Below are 18,897 nucleotides of genomic sequence, written 5' to 3' on the forward strand. Positions count from 1 at the left end.
GCTTGGGGACAGGAGGAGAATCCCTCCTGCTGAAGGATGAGCGTGGCCATGGACTGCTGAGGAGCCAAGTGAGGCTCTGTGTGCCTCCACCTGCTCTTGAATTACAGGAGAAGAAGTTCAGTCCGTCTTAAAAAACCCCCAAAAACGCCCCAAAGCCTCGTAGGCAGCAGCACAGGGGGTGAGGGAAGGCCCGATTCAAACGATTCTCCAGAAATGTTCTCAGACTAAACAATTATTAATAGCTTCTGAGAGAGGTTCAAATAAACATCCCTCTCCTGCAGAGATAAGGGGGAAAGCTCCACGCAATTGCTTTGAATCTGATCCTTTGGCTGTTAATGTTAAATAAATTGAAAAGGGCCATGAGGGAAGGAGCCCCTCGGGGGTCACCTCTGCTTATTTGTCTGATCCTGGCGGTGTCTGCCCGGCCTGGGATCCAGCCCAGCCCCGTGCTGCTCCTGCAAACCCCATCCCAGAGCGCTGGCAGAGCAACACACATCTCCTCCAGGAGTGCTGGGGAATTGGGATTTTGCAGAAGGAAAAGCCCTCAGGATGGGGAGAGCTGAGGGCAGCAGGAGGAGGCAGGAGCAGCCCCAGGACTCCACGGCCGGCTCCCAAAGCAGGAGGCTGATCCCGAGCAAGGTGCAAGTGCCAGCTGTGGTTTTTCCCCTGTATTAAAGCCATGATTGATGTCACATTTTAGACATTTTTCCTTTTAGCCCTTGCTCAGACTATTTAGAGAAAGGCAGATCCCAGCAGCGATAGAGGCCTGTGGCAAGGTCGGGGTGGTTACGGCGGGGCCTTGTCAGCGGCGGGGCCGGCACGGGGGGCCTGGGGATGGGAATGGGAGTGGGGATTGGAATGGGGATTGGAATGGGAGAAGAGTGGTGAAATCACCTCCCTCTGGCCTGGTTTCGTGTCCCCCACAGGCTCCTGTGTCCGCAGAGTGCTGAACATCTCCTTGGGCCTCCTCATCGCCTACCTCAGCGTCCCGGTGGTCCTGAACCTGCTCAGCTCCAGACAGGTCATGAACACCTCCTTCAACCCCCTCAGGATCGTCAACACCTACGGAGCCTTCGGCAGGTACCTTTGGGCTTTTCCTGGCACATCCCAGAGCTCTCCCCAGCCTGTTCCAGAGCCTGTGTGCCTTAAACCTCAAGAGAAATCCTTCCAGTAGACCTGGAGTATGAAAGAGTTGGAGAAAAGGAGCAGGTTCCTTTCCCCCTAAATCACAATTTATGGATTATCTGTTTATGAGAAATAAGGAGGAAAGGAGCAAGTTCCTTTCCCCCTAAATCACAGTTTATGGATTATCTGTTTATGAGAAATAAGGAGAAAAGGAGCAGGTTTCTTTCCCACTGAATATTTTTTCTCTGAGCTGTTTATGAGTCAGCTCATTCCATCGACACAGCAAATGTAAGAGCAGGATGAAAATAACCATAGGAGCAGGATGAAAATATCCCTAGGAGAGTTCATCCAGGATATCTTCACCATCCCCAGCCCTCTGTATTTCTGGTGAGCTTCTCTTCCCCTGCACTCCTTTGCTCTCCCCCCTGGAAACATCCACGGCACCTCTTGGTAGTAGATTGTTCCAGTGAGTGCTTTGGGAAATTCACTGCTCCAGGAAACTGTGGAGATCAAAATATAAATGGCCTCAAAAAAGAAGATTTGAGAGGACAGGGCCAGCAGCAGCTCAGAAAATCCCTCAGGTGGGAGTGGACAAGGGAAGCATCTCCAGTTGTGTTTAGAACCAGACTGGTTTGGGCTGGGTTTTAATGATCCAAATCTGGGGTTTTTGGGGACTAAAGCTTAGCTTATGGCTGGGCTCAGCATAACCCCTCTCATGTGCTGTCCCTCCCAGGCTCTTCCAAATGGGAAAATGATGAAAAGCAGGGCTGCAGCATCAGGATGTTCCAGGGACAGCAGCAGGGCTGGGCTTCTCTGCAACCTTTGCAGAGAAAATGCAAATTTGCACCATCCATGGTGACCCTGTATGTTCTTCAGAGCTCTGGGATGGGCTCTGGCCAAGGCCCCAGAGGAGAAGCCAGCAGGAAATAAACATAAATGTAAATGTAAATGTAAATGTAAATGTAAATGTAAATATAAATATAAATATAAATATAAATATAAATATAAATATAAATATAAATATAAATATAAATATAAATATAAATATAAATATAAATATAAATATAAATATAAATATAAATATAAATATAAATATATTTTGCAGAAGGTTTGCAGTTTGGCTGCTAAAGGTCTGGACTCTGGAGAATCCACAGATCTCCTCAATGGAGATGTTCAGCATTCCTTAGGTTGGGAGCATCTCTCCCTGGAAGCCATCAGAATGGAAGGTGGAGGTCGTGTGTTCCCGAATTTTCGGTTTCTTGGGCTGGAGGAGGCAAAATCCAAATAGAAAAAATTCCAAAGGGTGTTGTAGCTGGAGAGCTTTGCCAGGCAGGCTTCCATAGCTCTGTGTTCCGTATGGAAAGCAGCTCCTCGGAGCAGGTGGGTGTCTCTGGCAGCTCTCCCAGGGCTCCAGGGTGGTGTTTCCATGGCCTGGAGTTGTCCATTCCCACTGCTCCACGCTGGGATTGCAGCTGAGCCAGATGGGAATTCTCATGAGCTGCTCTGATCCAGAACCACAGACCCACCTGTCCCGTAGGAATCATCTTGATGGATCACAGCTCTCCCTTGGGCTGGAGCAGCTGCAGGTGGTGGAAGGAAGGGCATGGAATTGGATTTTGCTGCTGGAGAAAGTCCCAGGATCCAACTGTCCCTCCAGGCCAGTGACTCGTGTTCCCCATGGACTCTCGTGAACCAGAGCTTTTAGCTGAGATACGGGGAAAAATCCTTCCTTGTGATAGTGGGGAGGCCCTGACACAAATTCCCAGAGAAGCTGTGGCTGCCCCTGGATCCCTGGAAGTGTCCAAGGCCAGGCTGGACAAGGCTTGGAGCAGCCTGGGATGGAGGAAGGTGTTGGGGTTGGAGCTGGATTGGCTTTTCCCACCCAAACCTGTGACTCGATGATTTCCCACGATTTGAGCCAGATAACAACATCCTGTTGTACCCCACAGCATCACCAGGGAGAGGACAGAAGTCATCCTTCAGGGAACATCCAGCCTGGATCCCAATGATCCCACAGCAGTCTGGGAGGAGTTTGAGTTCAAGTGCAAGCCCGGGGACTTGAGGAGGAGGCCGTGCCTCATCTCCCCCTACCACTATCGCCTCGACTGGCTCATGTGGTTTGCTGCCTTCCAGGTGGGTGCCTCTGGAAGCTTGGGCCTTCCTTGACCAGGAAAAAACCAATTACATGGATTTACTGTGTGTTGGGAGCACGGGGGAGTGTTGGAAGCCATGGCTGAGTTAATTATGTTTATTAAAAAAAAAAAGAGCAAGAAGAAAGGTTGTGTTCCTAAAGGACTGTGCTACTGTAATGAAACTCTCAGCAATTTTATGTGGGGTTTTTTTAGGGTTTCTTAGCAATATCAAGAATCCCTGATGGGGACACCCCTGGGGACAGCAGCTCCCATTCCCACACGTGGACATTGGTCGCTTCAAATATTTTCCCCACGTGATATCAGCAAACAAGTGACAGCCAGAAATTAAATAAGGGGGGAGGAACTTGAACGTTAATTCTTGTTTAGCTCATTTTGCAAATCTTACCCACATGACATGGGCTGGGTTTTCGAAAACTGGCTGGCAGCAAACCCATCTCAGAGTATCCCAGGCTTTTCCCTTTGTCCCTGCATCCTCTCCTGGAATATCTTCCTTCCCTCTGCCCAAACTCCTGGGTTTGCTTTCCCCGTGGTATTTTTGTTTCGGTGCCTTTGGGATTCCTGGGCCGTGACATCAGGTTTGATATTTACCCCGCTGGTTTGTGTGTGCTGGAATTTCATTTAATCTGCATTAGGGCTGCTTATCCCTCAGGAAAACCACAGCCAAGGGCCAAACTCCAGCCAGGAGCAGTGCCTGGAATTAGGGGAAGGTGCAGGGGCTGGATGGAGCCAGGGGTTGAAGTCAGGCTGCATTTTGGGTGGGGGAAAATCAGCTCCCCCAGGCAAAGGTTTGTGTCTGAGGTGTGGAAAAGGCTCTGCCCAGGGCAGAAATGTCCTGAAGGTTTAAAACAAAAGGGATCTGAGGTTTAAAGATGGGACACTGGTGCTGCTGGGCAGGGCAGAGTGTGGGCTGTGCTGAGGGATGCTGGAGCCAGGTGCTAGTGTAGCTGGGAGGAGGAAGGGGAAATAACTCAGCCTCTTTGCATCCCTGTTGTTAAATTCAATATTAGTATTTAATTCATTATTTGTAGTGTTTAATCCATTATTTATAGTGTTTAATTCATTATTATTACTGTTTATTTTATTATTTTTAGTGTTTGATCCATTATTTTTAGTGTTTAGTTCTCTAAAAGCTTCTCCCAAGTTCTGGTGCTCCTTCCCAGCCATCCCACCTCAGCATTCCCACATCCCCCCTGCCCCAAGGGCTTTCCATGGCCCCCCAGCACCCACAGAAATCCCCACGGGGCAATTCCACATCCTGCTGAGATCATCTGTTAACAAAAGGGGGGAAAAAAGACCCTCTGGAAAGCGGGAATGGGTAACTCTTGTGGGAATGGGGATAACGTGTGAAAAACAGTGGGAATGGGGGTAACTCTTGGGGGAAAAAAGTGGGAATGGAGTAATTCTTGTGGGAATGGGGATAACTCATGTGGAAAAAAGTGGGAATGGGGTAACTCTTGTGGGAATAGGGTAACTCTTGTCGGAATGGGGATAACTTGTGTTGAAAACAGTGGGAATGGGGTAACTTGTGGAAAAAAGTGGGAATGAGTAACTCTTGTGGGAATGGGGATAACTCGTGTAGAAAAAAGTGGGAATGGGGTAACTCTTGTGGAAAAATGTGGGAATGGGGTAACTCTTGTGGGAATGGGGATAACTCGTGGAAAAAAGTGGGAATGGGGTAACTCTTGTGGAAAAATGTGGGAATGGGGTAACTCTTGTGGGAATGAGGATAACTCTTGTGGAAAACAGTGGGAAGCGAGTTGCCCGGGCACGGCGGTGAGCGTGGGATGCTCAGGCATGTAAATACCTGCTTAAGCACGGAAATAAATCCCGTTTGGAATGGCCCCCGCTCCCCTGGAGCACGGAGAGCTCCAGATCTGCTGCCAGCCGCCTCCCTGGGCTGCCTGTCCTGCACCGCCGGAGAAATCCCGGGCTGGTGTTGAGTCCCCCAGGGCAGCAGAAAGGACGAGAAGCAGGAGCTGGAAGCCCAGGAGGAGCTCCCGAAGGCAGAGGAGTTGTGCAAAAGCCGTGTGGGAGTTTCCAGCCTCCATAAACCCGGGCGAGTCCAGCCTCTGGATTAGATTTCATTTGTTTCCAGAAGTTCTGGGATGTTTCCCTGGCGCTCCAGGGCTGAGTCTGCGTTTCCCTGGCGGTGGCCAGGTACGGAGCTGACATTCCCAGCTCTGACAGGCTGTGGAAAAGCCCCGGACCTGGGGGAAGGATATTTCCCATCCCTTCGTGCAGCTCCTGACAGGCTCCTCTTTGCACCTCATCAGCACTTGACAAACGACCCCGGCATTCCCGAGGAACTTTCCCCCCTGGATTGGCTGCAGGATTCGCTGGGAAGCTGCCTCCAAGCTGGCCTTGGACAGGGATCCAGGGACAGCCACAGCTTCTCTGGGAATTCTCTTCCAGCCCCTTCCCACCCGCAGAGAAGGGAGGAAAGAACGGCTGAAATGGCAGAATATGATTTAATCCCCCAAAATTGAGGTTAAGCATTAGGAATAACTTTTTCCCCCCCTTGACACTTCCGTGTGTTAATGCAGAAACACCCTGGTTTTACAGGAGCTGTTAAAGGCTTATCTGTGCTCCAGCTACTGCTGCCAACCTTCCTGTAATGATTTGACTTCTGGTTTATGGTGGAATTTCAGGAATAGCCCAACACTGAGCCTGGCTGGCACAAAAATCATCCCCTGATGGATTCAGCATCGCTGATCAATAACGAGCAGAAAACAAAATGCTGCTCATACTTTTGGGGCTTTGAGTTGGTCAGTTCTGCTGGTGCTGGGATGTCTTGGATTCTACAAAAGTTGGATGTTTATTGCCCCAAAGGCATGCTGGAAAAGATAAAAACAAAGGGAAAAGCTTTTCCCTTCCTTATTGTGGCCTGAAGGGTGTTTATTCTGTTTGGGGACTGCATGGCCAACACAAAGACATCCTCTTATTATCAAATAATAACTGCTCCAAAATACCAAAATATTGCTGTCCTCAGATTGCATTTAAAGCCCAGTGTTTGTTGGGTTGTTCCTTGAAGCTGCTCCAAAAGTCTCTGGATGTAAAACCTGCCGTGGAGCAGAGTTTGGGATGCTCTGGGATGCAGGGTGTGTTTTCCAGAGATGAGGTTACTGATGAAAAACCTTCAGCTGTTTTCCTAAGAGCAGAGAGAGCCTCCAGCAGCAGGGTTGGTGCTCTGAGGGTCTGCCCTGGGTGGGATGGAAAATTCAGGTTCTGCATGAGCTGAGGAGAAGTAACCCCATTTATAGAGAAGGCAGGTTCATATTTTTGTCAAATATTTGATTCGAGCCTGTTGTTATCTCAGCCTTGCAGCCAGAAGGTGCTCGGAGGGAAAATCTGCCCGGAGGAGGAGGAGGTGTGAGTGTCGTAATCAACCCTCAGCCTTGTGCTCCCTGTCCCCAGCTCAGCCTTTTCCATTTCCTTCCTTCCCCCTCTGCTCACTCCCATTTTCCATTGCTGTGTTCTGGTCCATGTGCAGAGGGAAGGGTTTGTTTCCTCCTTTTCCCTGGGATTCTTGTCTCCCTGCAGCCATGCAGAATTCCAAGCTGGCTCACAGGCAGCCTCACCTCCTGCAGGAACAGGGCCAGGGAAGTGCCTGGAATGGCAGAGCAGCCCGATATCCTATCGTGCCCTGGGCTGGATAAACACACAGGGAGACCTTGTGGGTGCAGGGAATGATTCCTGTCCCGTGGCCACCGTGTGTTCCACAGCCCACTCTGCAACAAAGGGACTTTTCTTCCCCGAGCCAGAGGTGATACGGGAGCTGTGCCAGGTGTGGCCTTTCCCTGGATAGCTGGGATGGAGGAGCTGATTCCCAAAGTCTTGCTCTGCTGTCTCATGCAGCCTTTTACTCCTGCCTCCTTCAGGGAGCAGCTGCTTTCCCAAGGATTTTCTTGTGGGATGGATTGAGGGGTGGCTTTTAGTGAGTAACTGCACATTGGGCTGGAGGCATGGCTTTTTGGGAAACTCATAGAAAAAAATGGGATGAAATTAGGAAAAAAATTCTTCCCTGTGAGGGTGGGGAGGGGCTGGAATAGAATTCCCAGAGGGACTGTGGCTGCCCCTGGCTCCCTGGAAGTGTCTAAGGCCTGGCTGGATGGGCTTGGATCACCCTGGGATAGTGGAAGGTGTCCCTGCCCTTGGCACTGGATGGTTTTAGGGTCCCTTGGAATCCAGAACATTCCATGATTCCCTGTGGTTATTGGAGATAACAGAATGGACCTTCCTTGGGCAGCAGGGTGGTAACAAGTGATGGTGAGCTGGAATTACATCAACCAACCAGGGGTGGTATGAACTGTGGCCTCCTTTCTGTGGGACAGGGATTATTGCTCCTGATAGCTCCAAACAGCAACGTTGAAGGTGCTGAACTGTGGATACGGGCTGAGAATGCCCAGGATGGTGGAATTCCACCGTGGAATTCCCATGTTACATCCCCCATGGACACAAAACCAGCCTCTCACACCAGAACAGGGGAAATGGAACCTGCCCTGCCCCTCTGGCAGCCACTGACTGCGACCTGAAACCACTCAGGGCTCCCAACCACGTGAAATAATAACCCCGGGCTCCTGTGCCAAGTTTCCAGCTGTTCCCACATGTGCATCTCGTCCTGACCTCCTCCTGCGCCCGTGCCAGCCCTGAGATTCCATAAAACACCACACTAATCCCCAGTCCTTTTTCATTAAATGACCAATTAAAGCTCAAGGAAAAACCTCCTTATTATTATTATTTCAGTTGGGAACGTGTTCCCCATAGCACCAGGGGGTTTCTGGGGGGTTTTTTTTGGGGATGATAACGTTCCCTTGACTTTGTTATCGGCAGAGTTTTGTTGCTACTGTGGCTGCTTTGCTCTCCTCGCTGGTGCCTGACTTAGCAGAGCTTTGGGTTTCAATTCTGTGCAGTTATTAAATTCTCCTGGACACGAGTGAATGTGTTCAAGGTGAGAACACCGTGTTTATTCCCTGGAAAAGTGTTGGAGTGGGGAGGTCAGGGAGTGCCAACAGCTGCAGGGAGGTGGTGGGGCAGCTCTGCTGGGGAGGTGATGCTCAGCTCCTCACGTGTGGCTGGGAGAAGGAGCAAATCCCCTTCCCAAAGTGGAATTTGGGGTGAGACTGGCATGGAAAGATGGGGGGAAGTGTCTGCCTGAGCTCTGCACAAGGCTGAAACCCATCAGGAATTCAAAGCTTGGAGAGGTCTTAGCAAAAAAAGTGCCCGAAGTTCTTTGTTGGTCCCCTCTGTTGTACCTGGAATAGGATTTTTGGAGGTTCTGGGTGCTGGTCCCAGCTGCAGGGGCTGCTGAGGATGATCTGGCTGGATTGCTGCCCTTGGCATTCCCATGGATCTGCACAGAGTGTCCGTGAACACAGAAAGGCTTCAGGGCTGTGGTGCTGTGGGAGCACTCAGCTCTGCTGCCTTTGGGCTGGCAGCGGGGTTTTTGTGTGTTTAGCTCCCTGAGCTGCTTTCTGTGCTCAAACAGAAGGAAAACTCCCAAAAGATGGCCAAGGGAAGTGTGTTCCTCCCCTGGGGGGTGCAGCTCCCCAGGCAGGGCTGGACAGTGACGATGGTCCCTGCAGTGCCTGTGCAGCCGTGGGTTCCCCAGAAATCCCAGGATGGAAAATCCCAGGATGGAAAATCTCAGGATGGATGCAGCCCCGGCTCTGGGTGGCCTGGGGAGAGCTCTGGCCCCAGGGGAGGGCAGGAGCAGCTGTGGGACTTGTGGTCCATGGCTGGATGGAGCTGGAGCAGCCCAGGGATCCATCGCTGTGCAGGATCACTCCCGGCTGCTTCTGGTGCTCACTGAAGATCCAAACCCTAAAACTGACCCCAGAACTTCCCACCTCCCAGCAATGTCAGCATCCATCCTGGATTCTTTTTTCTCCTATAATTAATCCCCTGGGTGTTTCAGGCCCTGTGCTGCACACTCAGATCCCTCCATCTCAGTCCATCCAGAGCTGGATCTCACTGGATCCACGGACAGAGGAACCCCTTGGAGTGACGCTTCCCTGGGTGCAGCCCAGATCTCCTGGACTCTTTTTCCCCCCCTTCTCCACGGTATCACTTTCCAGAGTAATGAGTTAAGCAGGGTCGTTAGCGCAGCCCTCGGTGCGGGGAGGGGGGCGGGGGCTGCACCGCCTGGAAATTTCTCACCGCAGACTTCACTGGGGCCAGACATGTTGTAAATTTTACAAGAAAAACACTTTACAGACCAGAAGTCCAACTCTGGTGTGCACGGAGCTGCTAATTAACAATTTGGAGACCACGGGAGCTGGGGAGCCGATCCCACCTTCCTGGAGCCTCCCGCTTCTCAGTGAGGCTTGGAAGGTTTGGGGGCCTCCATGGAGCTCGGGAATTCCTGTTCCCATTCTCCTGGTGCTTCCCAGCTTTCACACAGGAGCTCCCAAATCTCCCAGGCTCTCCTGGAAATGATGTTAGACATCATCCAGGGCACTGGGATGTCCAGGCAGGATGCTGAAGGTGCCGCTTGTGATGTTTGATCCCTGAGCTGCTGTGGCACCTTTTGGGAGATCCTCTCTCCCAGCCAGGGATTCCCAGGGTGGAACCCACCTTCCCAAATCCCAGCCAAATCCACCTTTTGGGAGATCTTCTCTCCCATCCAGGGGTTCCACCTTGGCACCCACCTTCCCAAATCCCAGCCTGAGCACCTGCAGCCCCCCCGAGCTGTTGGGGGACACGGAGACTCGGAGTGGGTGAGCCATGGGGACAGTGCCAGCTCGTCCTGGGAGCTGGGTGAGGTTTGTGTGGCACATCCCACGCGGTGCCAGGCTCTCATTCCCAGGGCTCGCCGTGTCCCGGTGGCCTCGGTGCCAGCAGGTGGCACCGGGAAGGGGCTGCTGGAGCATCCCTGTCTCCATCATCCATCCCCGACGGATGAGAGCAGATGGAAGGAGCAGGGAGGAAGCGGGAGGGGGAGAGGCATCACTCTGAAAAGCTTTTTTGGCTGAAATAACTGTGGTTTTCCTCTAAATGGCGATGAGCTGGGGTCAGAAACCCTGCGAGGCAGAGCTGCCCTGGATGGGCCCTGGTGTTTTCCATGGTTTCGCTCCCGTTTCCCTTGGTGACAGAAATAACAAAGCGGGCCATGAGGGGAGCTCTGCGGAGCAGCTTTGCCTCGGGGCTGTGTTCTGCTGAGAGCCCTGCAGGTAACAGCTCCCGGGTTTCCCTTTCCCACAGTGTCCCCTACTGCTTGCACTCAAAAATCAGCTGCTGGGAAAAGCAGGAGAAGGAGAAATCCCGGCCGAGCCCAAGGCACAGAAATGGGAGAAATCCTCAGAAGGAGCCTGAACAAGAGCAAAGAGCAGGATTCCTGCGGGGAGGGAAATCACAGAATCAGGGAGTATCTCAAGCTGGAAGGGATCCACAAGGATCATCCAGTCCAAATCCCTGGTGCCTCAGGATTACCGAAATTCAGCCTCTGCCGCTGTGCTGCTCCAGCAGTGGGTCCATGAGGAAGGAATTTAGGGAGGATGGATCACATGGCAGAAAATGGAGACAGGAACTGGGAATAGAGAAGCCACTTTCTTCTGTTTTCCTTTGGATAACACCAGGGAACCAACCCAAACCCTTTTCCCAGGGGGAAGCAGTCTGGATTAAAAGGATGGATGGGTTATCCATAAAAAATGTGCTGTTATGGTTCCCCTGTGGGGTTTGCTAAATAAATGATTTAAATCAAATATCTGGGGGCAGAACTGGCAGATGAGGCAAACCCAGGGAAGCCCTCCCTGCTCCCTGAGGCCTCCAGTCTCTCTCTGGACCTCAAGGATCCCATGGGACATGTGCTGAAACACTGAGAAATTCACCATTTTCCACCCAAATCTCTCCCCAAGGACAGAAACCTTCAATCCCAGTAACACTCCAGCAAAAACCCATCAGTTCCTAACATTTCCATTTCCTCTTCCTTTCCCCAAGACCTACGAGCAGAACGAATGGATCATCCACCTGGCTGGGAAGCTGCTGGCCCAGGAAGAGGAGACCTTGTCCCTGCTGGCCACCAACCCCTTCGCAGGCAGGGACCCTCCAAGGTAAGCCTGGAGTTCTCCTGAGGGAGCTGGAAGCTCCACCTCGTTCCCACCCTGACCATACACAGGAGCTTCCTGCTGGGCTTTGTGTTTGGTGGGACCCAGCTGGGATTTAGGGTGGCTTTGATGGACACCAAAGTGCTGCCAGCACCTTGATTCCCCCCTGGAGGGCCCAGAGGGAGCCTTGGGATGAGCCCATTGCCAGCAGATCCATGAAGGGCTCGCTGGTGCTGCTCCTGGCCAGGGATGGGCCCTCCTGCTGTGCTTTCCTGCCCCTCAGCTTTGGGGTTTTTTCTCTTTGTGAGCTCAGGTCAAACCCCACCACTTTCCATGGACCTCCTGAGGTGTTTCAAAGACAAAACAGCCCTGCAGGAATTATTGAGTTTGTGGACACTCGTCTTGGACTTGTTTGTGTTTTCAAGGAAGAGACAAAGCCAACATCAGCCAGGGAAAGGCACAGAGGTTTTATACAAACTCCGAGGTTTTATACAAAAGGAATTTTGTCCCAAAAGCGCCTGTTTTGTTGATGGAGTTATTTTTAGCTGAGAAAACATATTTTTTTGGGGCATTTTGGATCAACTCAAGTCATGTTATGCTCCTGCTAATGTTTTCCATTTGGGGCTCTGAGGATGCACTGCAAACAGGGATGCAGGTCCAGAGCTCTGCGTGGAATGAAATTCCCCTCACATCCTGCTGATGTTTTCCAGCTTTAGGGCACTGCATCCCTCAAACCTTCTGAGGAGAGACTCCTTCTCCAGCTGAGGCACAGAAAACTTCCCACTTTTACCAAAATGTTTCCTCTGAGGTGCTTCATAAAGCCCAAGATGGTAAAAATCCCCAAATCCTGGAATGGTTTGGGTTGGGAAGGACCTTAAAGCCCATCCAGTTCCAACTCCAGCACCTCCCACTGTCCCAGGATGCTCCAAGCCCTGTCCAGCCTGGCCTTGGACACTTACAGGGATCCAGGGGCAGCCACAGCTTCTCTGGGAATCTGGGAATCACCCTCCCAGCCAGGAATTCCTTCCCAATATCCCATAACCCTGCTCTCTGTGGCCTGGTGCCCTTGGCAGGGGGTGGAACTGGATGATTTTTAACCTCCCCTCCATCCCAAACCATCCCTGATCCTGTAATTCCATTATCCTGGACTTCCATCCAAGTTGAGGTGAAAGTTTGCTGCCAACCTCAGGGATCCCTTCATTCCCACCACAGTAGCTGGGTGGAAAAAACTCCTAATTTTCCTACCATTATTCCCCCCTTCCCTCCACTCTAAAGGGAATTTTGAGACTTAATTATTTTCATTCCCTGCTAGACTAAATAATTAGGGGAAGGGGCTGTTTTCCATAAGAACCTTGCGCTCCATCCTCCACGGAGTTTGTTCTGTTAATGGAAACTCTACACCTTAAATAGCCAAGGGACTTTCAGAATGAGTTAATGCCTTCGAAATGAAATTTCGGAGACCAAAGTTTGGAGGGTCCTTTACAACTCAAGAAATTATAGTATTTTTTCAAGTGTGATAAACTTCAAATGAGAAACAGGTGACTGATTAAAAATGAGGGCATTGTTGAGGGCCCAGCCTGGCTGAGTGGGAAGCTCAGACCTCGAGGCCGGTGATGTTTGGGGAATGTGGATTTCCCAAATATTCTGGGGCAGTGGACAGTTCTTAAAAGCCCAGCCCTCATAAATCTGAACAGGAGGGCTCAGGCTGAAAAATTAAGAAGTGTTGAACACACCATGGAAAAGGCTGCAACAATCAAAGGAAACAAAAATCACATTTAGCCCACAGGAGGGGGAGGAAAAAAAAAAAAACCACCAAGTTTTTGGGTCTGTTTGGTGTCTCTGATATTAAATCACAGTCACTTGAGGATTTTTATTCTGATTAAAGTAGCATTTGGTTGGGAAAGCCCCACCATGGGTGTGAAGAGCTGGATTTGTAGTGGTGCTGGTTGTGAGGGAGCTGGTGCTTTGGGACACGGGGGAATGTGGCATTTGGGATTCTCTCTGACTGGATTTGATTTGATCTCCCATTTAAAAGGGACTGGATTTGATGCCTGGGATCTGTGGATCCCAAGCCATGGGAAGAGCTCGGTCACGTTTGCACTTTGTAGAAGCCAAATTTGGGCTTGGTCCCTCCCCAGAGGGATCCAGGTGACTCTGGAGCAGTGCTGAGAGCAGGCAGGGAGTGGGAATTCCTGAAAAATCCAGGCATCACTGGGATGAGGTGGGAATGAACCGCTCAGATATTCCCAGAATTAAATTCCACAGTCCTGAAGGGAAGTTTCAGGGGTTTTCTTTGGGGAAAATCAGCCTCAGTATTTCAGGGAAGCTCATCCCAAGCTGACAGGATTTCCCCCACTCTGGGATCTCTCTTCCTTGGCAGAGTAGATTCCAGCCTTGCATCCATCTGGATCCAGGTTTTTTTTCACCCCCCAGTTTGCTTTGCCCTTGGTGTTATCCCACCCTTTCCAACCCATCCAGAGAGGAAAAACCAGAGAGGAAAACCCCACTGTGGCACTTCCCAAGGGGATTTCAAGGCTCAGCTGCCCCTGGGATGCTGCAGCTCTGTGGGACCAGACCTTGCAGGAGCCTCAGAATCAGCAGCACTAAAAAACAACCCCAAAACTTCCCCCATTCCCTAAATTTAGGCCAAGATGAATTAATTCATGCTCCCTCCCACCAGCAGGGTGCTGGAGCAATGTCACCCCGATGAATTTGCACTTCCCACCACCTGATTTACAACAGAGCAGGGAACCTGGAGGTAAAACACCCCCCAAAAAATCCCCAACAACCCAAAACAAAACATTGCAAAGCTTGTTTTGCTCGCTTGCTTGCTTTCTGCCGTCCCTCTCCCACCCCTCCTTGCCTTGTCAGGCCATTAATTCTTACAGAAACCACCCCTGGGTTGGTTTTTTTCCCCCCTGGAACCCCTCAGCTGTTGCAGGGAGACAGCTGCACCCTCTGGAACTAATTACAGCTGTCTGGGAGATTTAGGTCTCCGTCCCAACAACTCCAATATCGCTGCTAATTTTTAACACGTCCAGTTGGGAGATGTCAGGAGGGGCTGATATACGAGCGGCTCCCGAAAGCGCGGCAGGGCAGCTGCCGCCGGGCATCTGCTGAGGGCAAAATATTGATTTAAAAAATCATGCTGGCTATTTTTAGCCTTTTGGGCCTCCCCCCGAGGCCAGGGCCTCGCCCAGTCCGGTGGGGATGGCCAGAAGGGTCCTTGGGGTGGCTCAGTCCTCCCTCCTCGGTGCTGTCGCTCTCCTGGCACCGCTCTCGGATCAGAAGTTGCCCAAAGATTGATTTTGTCCCCTTTTCCTCGCAGCAGAGAGGGTTTGCCATCTCCTGGAAGGGTCCTGGAATGCCATCCAGTCCCACCCTTGCCATGGCCAGGGACATCCTCCACTAGACCCCATCCAAGCTGGCCTTGGACACTTCCAGGATGGAGCAGCCACAGCTTCCCTAGGAATCTGTGCCAGGCCCTGCCCACCCTCCCAGCCAGGAATTCCTTCCCAATATCCCATCAAAATCCTTCGGTTTACACCCAGTTTTTAAGGGGAGCTGGTGCCAGTTCCTTCCCAGGGAGAGAGGAGGAGCTGCCAGATCGTGTTTGCTCAGGGAATCCCGGGAAGCTGCTGGAGACTGGGATCACCCTTCCCAACCTTTCCACGGCTCCTCTGCCCCACAAGCCTTTCTCATCCTTCTCTGAGTACCTGGGACATCCTGGGACATCCCAGTGAGGTCAAGCAGCTCCTTCCCAACCTTCCTGAAGCTGTTGCTGTTCCTCCAGAGCAGGGATCAGGGAATCTCCTGCATCAGGGAGGCTCCAAGACCTGTGGATCCCTTCCAGCTGCCAGGAGATCTTTGTGGATCCCCAAAACTGCACAAACTCTGTGAGCCCTGCAAGGATGGACTTGGGGGCATCAGTTTGTAGCTCCTTCCCTCCCTGAATCCCAGGAAGAGGGAGCAGGACCGGCACTGCAGGAGCTGGAAAACCCCCTAATTCCAGGATTGAGGCACCCGGGCAGGTTATAAACACCGGCAGAGCTTGTAAACTCCGTGAGCCCTGAAATGAGGGGCTCCAGTGGGTATTAAACGCTGCAGCTTTTACACCCTGAGCCTGGCAAGGAAATATTCCCTCCTGGGTTCCAGGTTTTCCACCTCTCTCCCATTTATTTTGGGAATAGACGGAGATGGGTCCAGCTTGGGAGGTGCTCTGCAGCCACTTAGTGAAGGAAAAAAACCCCAGGTAATCCGAGTGGCAGGTGGAGGGATGCTTGGAGCAGGACACTGCCATAAAATCAGCCTCTGAAGCTTTTCTGGGAGGTGGATCTGGGATTGGAGGTGGATCTGTTTTGGGAATTCCAGAGAGCAGTCAGGCAGCACGGCTTGGAAATCTTCAATCATCCTGGAGTGGCTACCTGGACCCGCAGGGATTGTTCAGTAACACTCCAGTTATGGACAGGAATTTTGTGCTCCTGCAAAGGAAACCCTGTGGGAACAACACTTCAGCCCCTGTTTGGCTTTTCCCAGCCTCAGAAAGCAGGGAAAAGAGGGAATGCAGGAATGGCCTGGAGTGAAGGCAGCAGCTGCAGGGGGTGAGGTGCAGGTTTGTGCTCCCCAAATTCCACTCAGGGCCCCTTTTCCCGTTTATCTTCCTTCATCCTCAGAGGAGGGGAAGAATGGAGGTCATTGAATCATGGAATCATGGAATGGTTTGGGATGGAAGGGACCTCCAAGGCCTGTCCAACCCAGCCTGGGACAATTCCAGGGATCCAGGAGCAGGCACAGCTCCCCTGGAAAACGTGATGGGTGTGATGAACACAGAATCCCAGGATCACTGAGGCTGGAAAAGGCCTTTAATTTCAGCAAGTCCCACCTGTGCCAAATCCCCATCCCAGAGCCCTGAGTGCCACATCCAGACCTTCTTTGGACACCTCCAAGGATGGAGACTCCAAACCTCCCCAGGCATCCCGTATTCCCATGGTTTTGTAGGAGAATCCTCGTGCTCTCCTGGGACTGGGTGCAGCTTTCTCCAAGCCCTTCACTCCGCCCCGCTCCCCGAAGCCGAGCGCTGATGGCAAATCCGTGGGAGCCATCCCTGATTATTTTAGCAGCAGGAAGGACCTTCCCGGCGGCTCCAGGGATCCCCCAGCTGCGGTGCCCTGCTCAGTAGCAGGGTCTGTATTTTCCTAGTGGAGCAGAGCAGGTTTAAATGAGCACTGACACGACTTTGACAGTTTTATTTTGTGGGTATTTTATGGACTCGCCCGGCGACGCCGGCGATGCTCCCGGCAAAGGCGGCGCGGGCGCCGCTCCGGCCCTTGTCAGCATGTCCTACATCAAGGGGGACAAACCCCCGGATCCAGCGGCATGGGCAGCTCCCAGAGTGTTTCCTGACACTGATGAATGGTTCTTTCTGCACTGCTTTCAAACCTCCTTTGCCGTCAGCTCCCGGAGCAGCCGGAAAACAGATGCACTCAGAGCTGCGCTAACGGGGCTGGGGCAGGGGGTGCTGCGGGAGTCAGGGAATATCCAGAATATCCCAGGCAGAAATGCTCCAGGATGGCTCTGAGCAAGGAAAAAACCTTATTATTCCTGCATTACTGTTATTATTATTATTATTATTATTATTATTATTATTATTATTATTATTATTATTATTATTATTATTCTTTCATGCTTGGCTGTGGAAAGATGATGTGGGGAGTGCTCAGGGCAGGGGGTGCAAAAACTGCTCTGCTCATGCGTCATTCCCGAGGCACAGCTGGATGCCAGCATTCCTAAATGGCAACAGGAGGAGCCTGGGAGCTTCCCAAAGCCTTCCCAGTGTGGCTGCTGCTGTGGGAGCTTCCCAAGGATGGATGGATGATGGATGGATGGATGGATGGATGGATGGATGGATGGATGGATGATGGATGGATGGATGGATGGATGGATGGATGGATGGATGATGGATGGATGGATGGATGGATGGATGGATGATGGATGGATGGATGGATGGATGATGGATGATGGATGGATGGATGGATGGATGGATGGATGGATGGATGGATGGATGGATGATGGATGGATGGATGATGGATGGATGGATGGATGGATGGATGATGGATGGATGGATGGATGGATGGATGGATGATGGATGGATGGATGGATGGATGGATGATGGATGGATGGATGGATGGATGGATGATGGATGGATGGATGGATGGATGGATGATGGATGGATGGATGGATGGATGGATGATGGATGGATGGATGGATGGATGGATGATGGATGGATGGATGGATGGATGGATGGATGATGGATGGATGGATGGATGGATGGATGGATGGATGGATGGATGGAGTGAGCACTGGGATGCAGAGCCTCAAGCTGATTTCTCCATCCAGAACAGCTCCAAAACACCAATCCCAAGGGAATAAAAACAATGCCCAAGCCTCTTCCCAGAAGTCTGGCCAAGCCCTGAGCTCCTGTTCTGTCTCCCACAGGTGGATCCGGGGGGAACACTTCAAGTACAAGTTCAGCCAGCCCGGGGGGAAGCACGCCAGCGACGGGAAGTGGTGGATCCGGAAAAGGATCGGCCCCTATTTCCCCCCCGTCAACCTGCAGGGCCTGAGGAAGTTCTTTGAGGACAGGAATTGGCCTTATCCCGTGCAGGACTGAAGGAAGAGGACAGGACAAGAGGGACCAGCTGGAAAGAGGGAGGATGGGCAGCTCCCTTCCCAACATTTCCCACCTCTCTATTTTTTACAGCTATCCTTGTTCACACCTATTTTCCAAAAGATTCCCAGCCAATTTTCCCACTTGCTTTGTGAGCTTCTTTTCCTCACCTCAGTGACTGACTTCATTTTCCAGGCTGCTCCCTTGGGGAATTCCTCTGGATCTGGGAAAAAGGCAAGCAAATAACCATGATTGGTTTGGGGAGAGGTGTTGGCATTGCCAAAAGCGGCTGAATGTGGGTTTGAAACAAAAACAGGGAAACCAAACCAGGAGGGATCTCTGGGGTTGTGTGGGCTGTGGATGCAGGCACTGGAATGCTCTTTTCCATGCTTTTTCCCACCTTTTTGACCACATGTACCAAATGGGCACCACTGGGAGCTGGTGTTCCTGGAAAGGGATTAAAGCAAACAATTCTTGAACAACCAGCAGGAGCTTCACCGGGTTTTGATTTTCCCTGGAAGCTCTAAAAAGGGGAAAAAAAGGAGCTCCTGGTGTGGCTCACCAGGGACAAGGCAGCTCCCGTGGGAATGGGGTGGCAGGTGAGGAATGAGGGGTGTCCTGGCATTTATTCGTGTTTTGGGGAGAATCCGGTGTCGTGTCCGAGTGCCTGATCCCCATCCCGGGATCCAGGGCTGTGAGAGGAGAATCCTCCCTCCCCTCCTCCCTCCCGTGGGTTCCAGGGTGCCTTTGCATGGTCTCAGTGGATTTTCCTTCCAAGCTGCTCCTTCTCCAGTGGCTCCAGCCCTGGCTGGGTGACAGGTGACAGGTGATGGGTGACAAGTGACACCCCCAGGCACCCCCACGGACGCCCCATGGCCTCTCCCCTCCCCAATTTAATGAATTTCTTTTG

General features: G+C 51.7%; 1 protein-coding gene across 4 annotated transcripts in view; it reads left to right on the top strand.

The window, feature by feature from the left end:
* Window positions 1-18,472, top strand: part of LMF1 (lipase maturation factor 1) — a 139,782-nt gene extending 121,310 nt beyond the window's left edge. For all 4 annotated transcript variants that reach the window (XM_086853850.1, XM_086853851.1, XM_086853853.1 and 1 more), the window contains 4 exons: window positions 927-1,080; window positions 3,075-3,258; window positions 11,214-11,326; window positions 17,816-18,472. In XM_086853850.1, the coding sequence (XP_086709976.1) occupies window positions 927-1,080; window positions 3,075-3,258; window positions 11,214-11,326; window positions 17,816-17,990 (626 nt within the window). In that variant the 3' untranslated portion in view covers window positions 17,991-18,472. The remainder of the gene's footprint in view (window positions 1-926; window positions 1,081-3,074; window positions 3,259-11,213; window positions 11,327-17,815) is intronic.
* Window positions 18,473-18,897: the final 425 nt, after the last annotated feature.

This window comes from Cyanistes caeruleus, chromosome 17 (genome assembly GCF_971803275.1).
Source record: "Cyanistes caeruleus chromosome 17, bCyaCae1.hap1.1, whole genome shotgun sequence".
In the NCBI taxonomy this organism is placed as follows: domain Eukaryota; kingdom Metazoa; phylum Chordata; class Aves; order Passeriformes; family Paridae; genus Cyanistes; species Cyanistes caeruleus.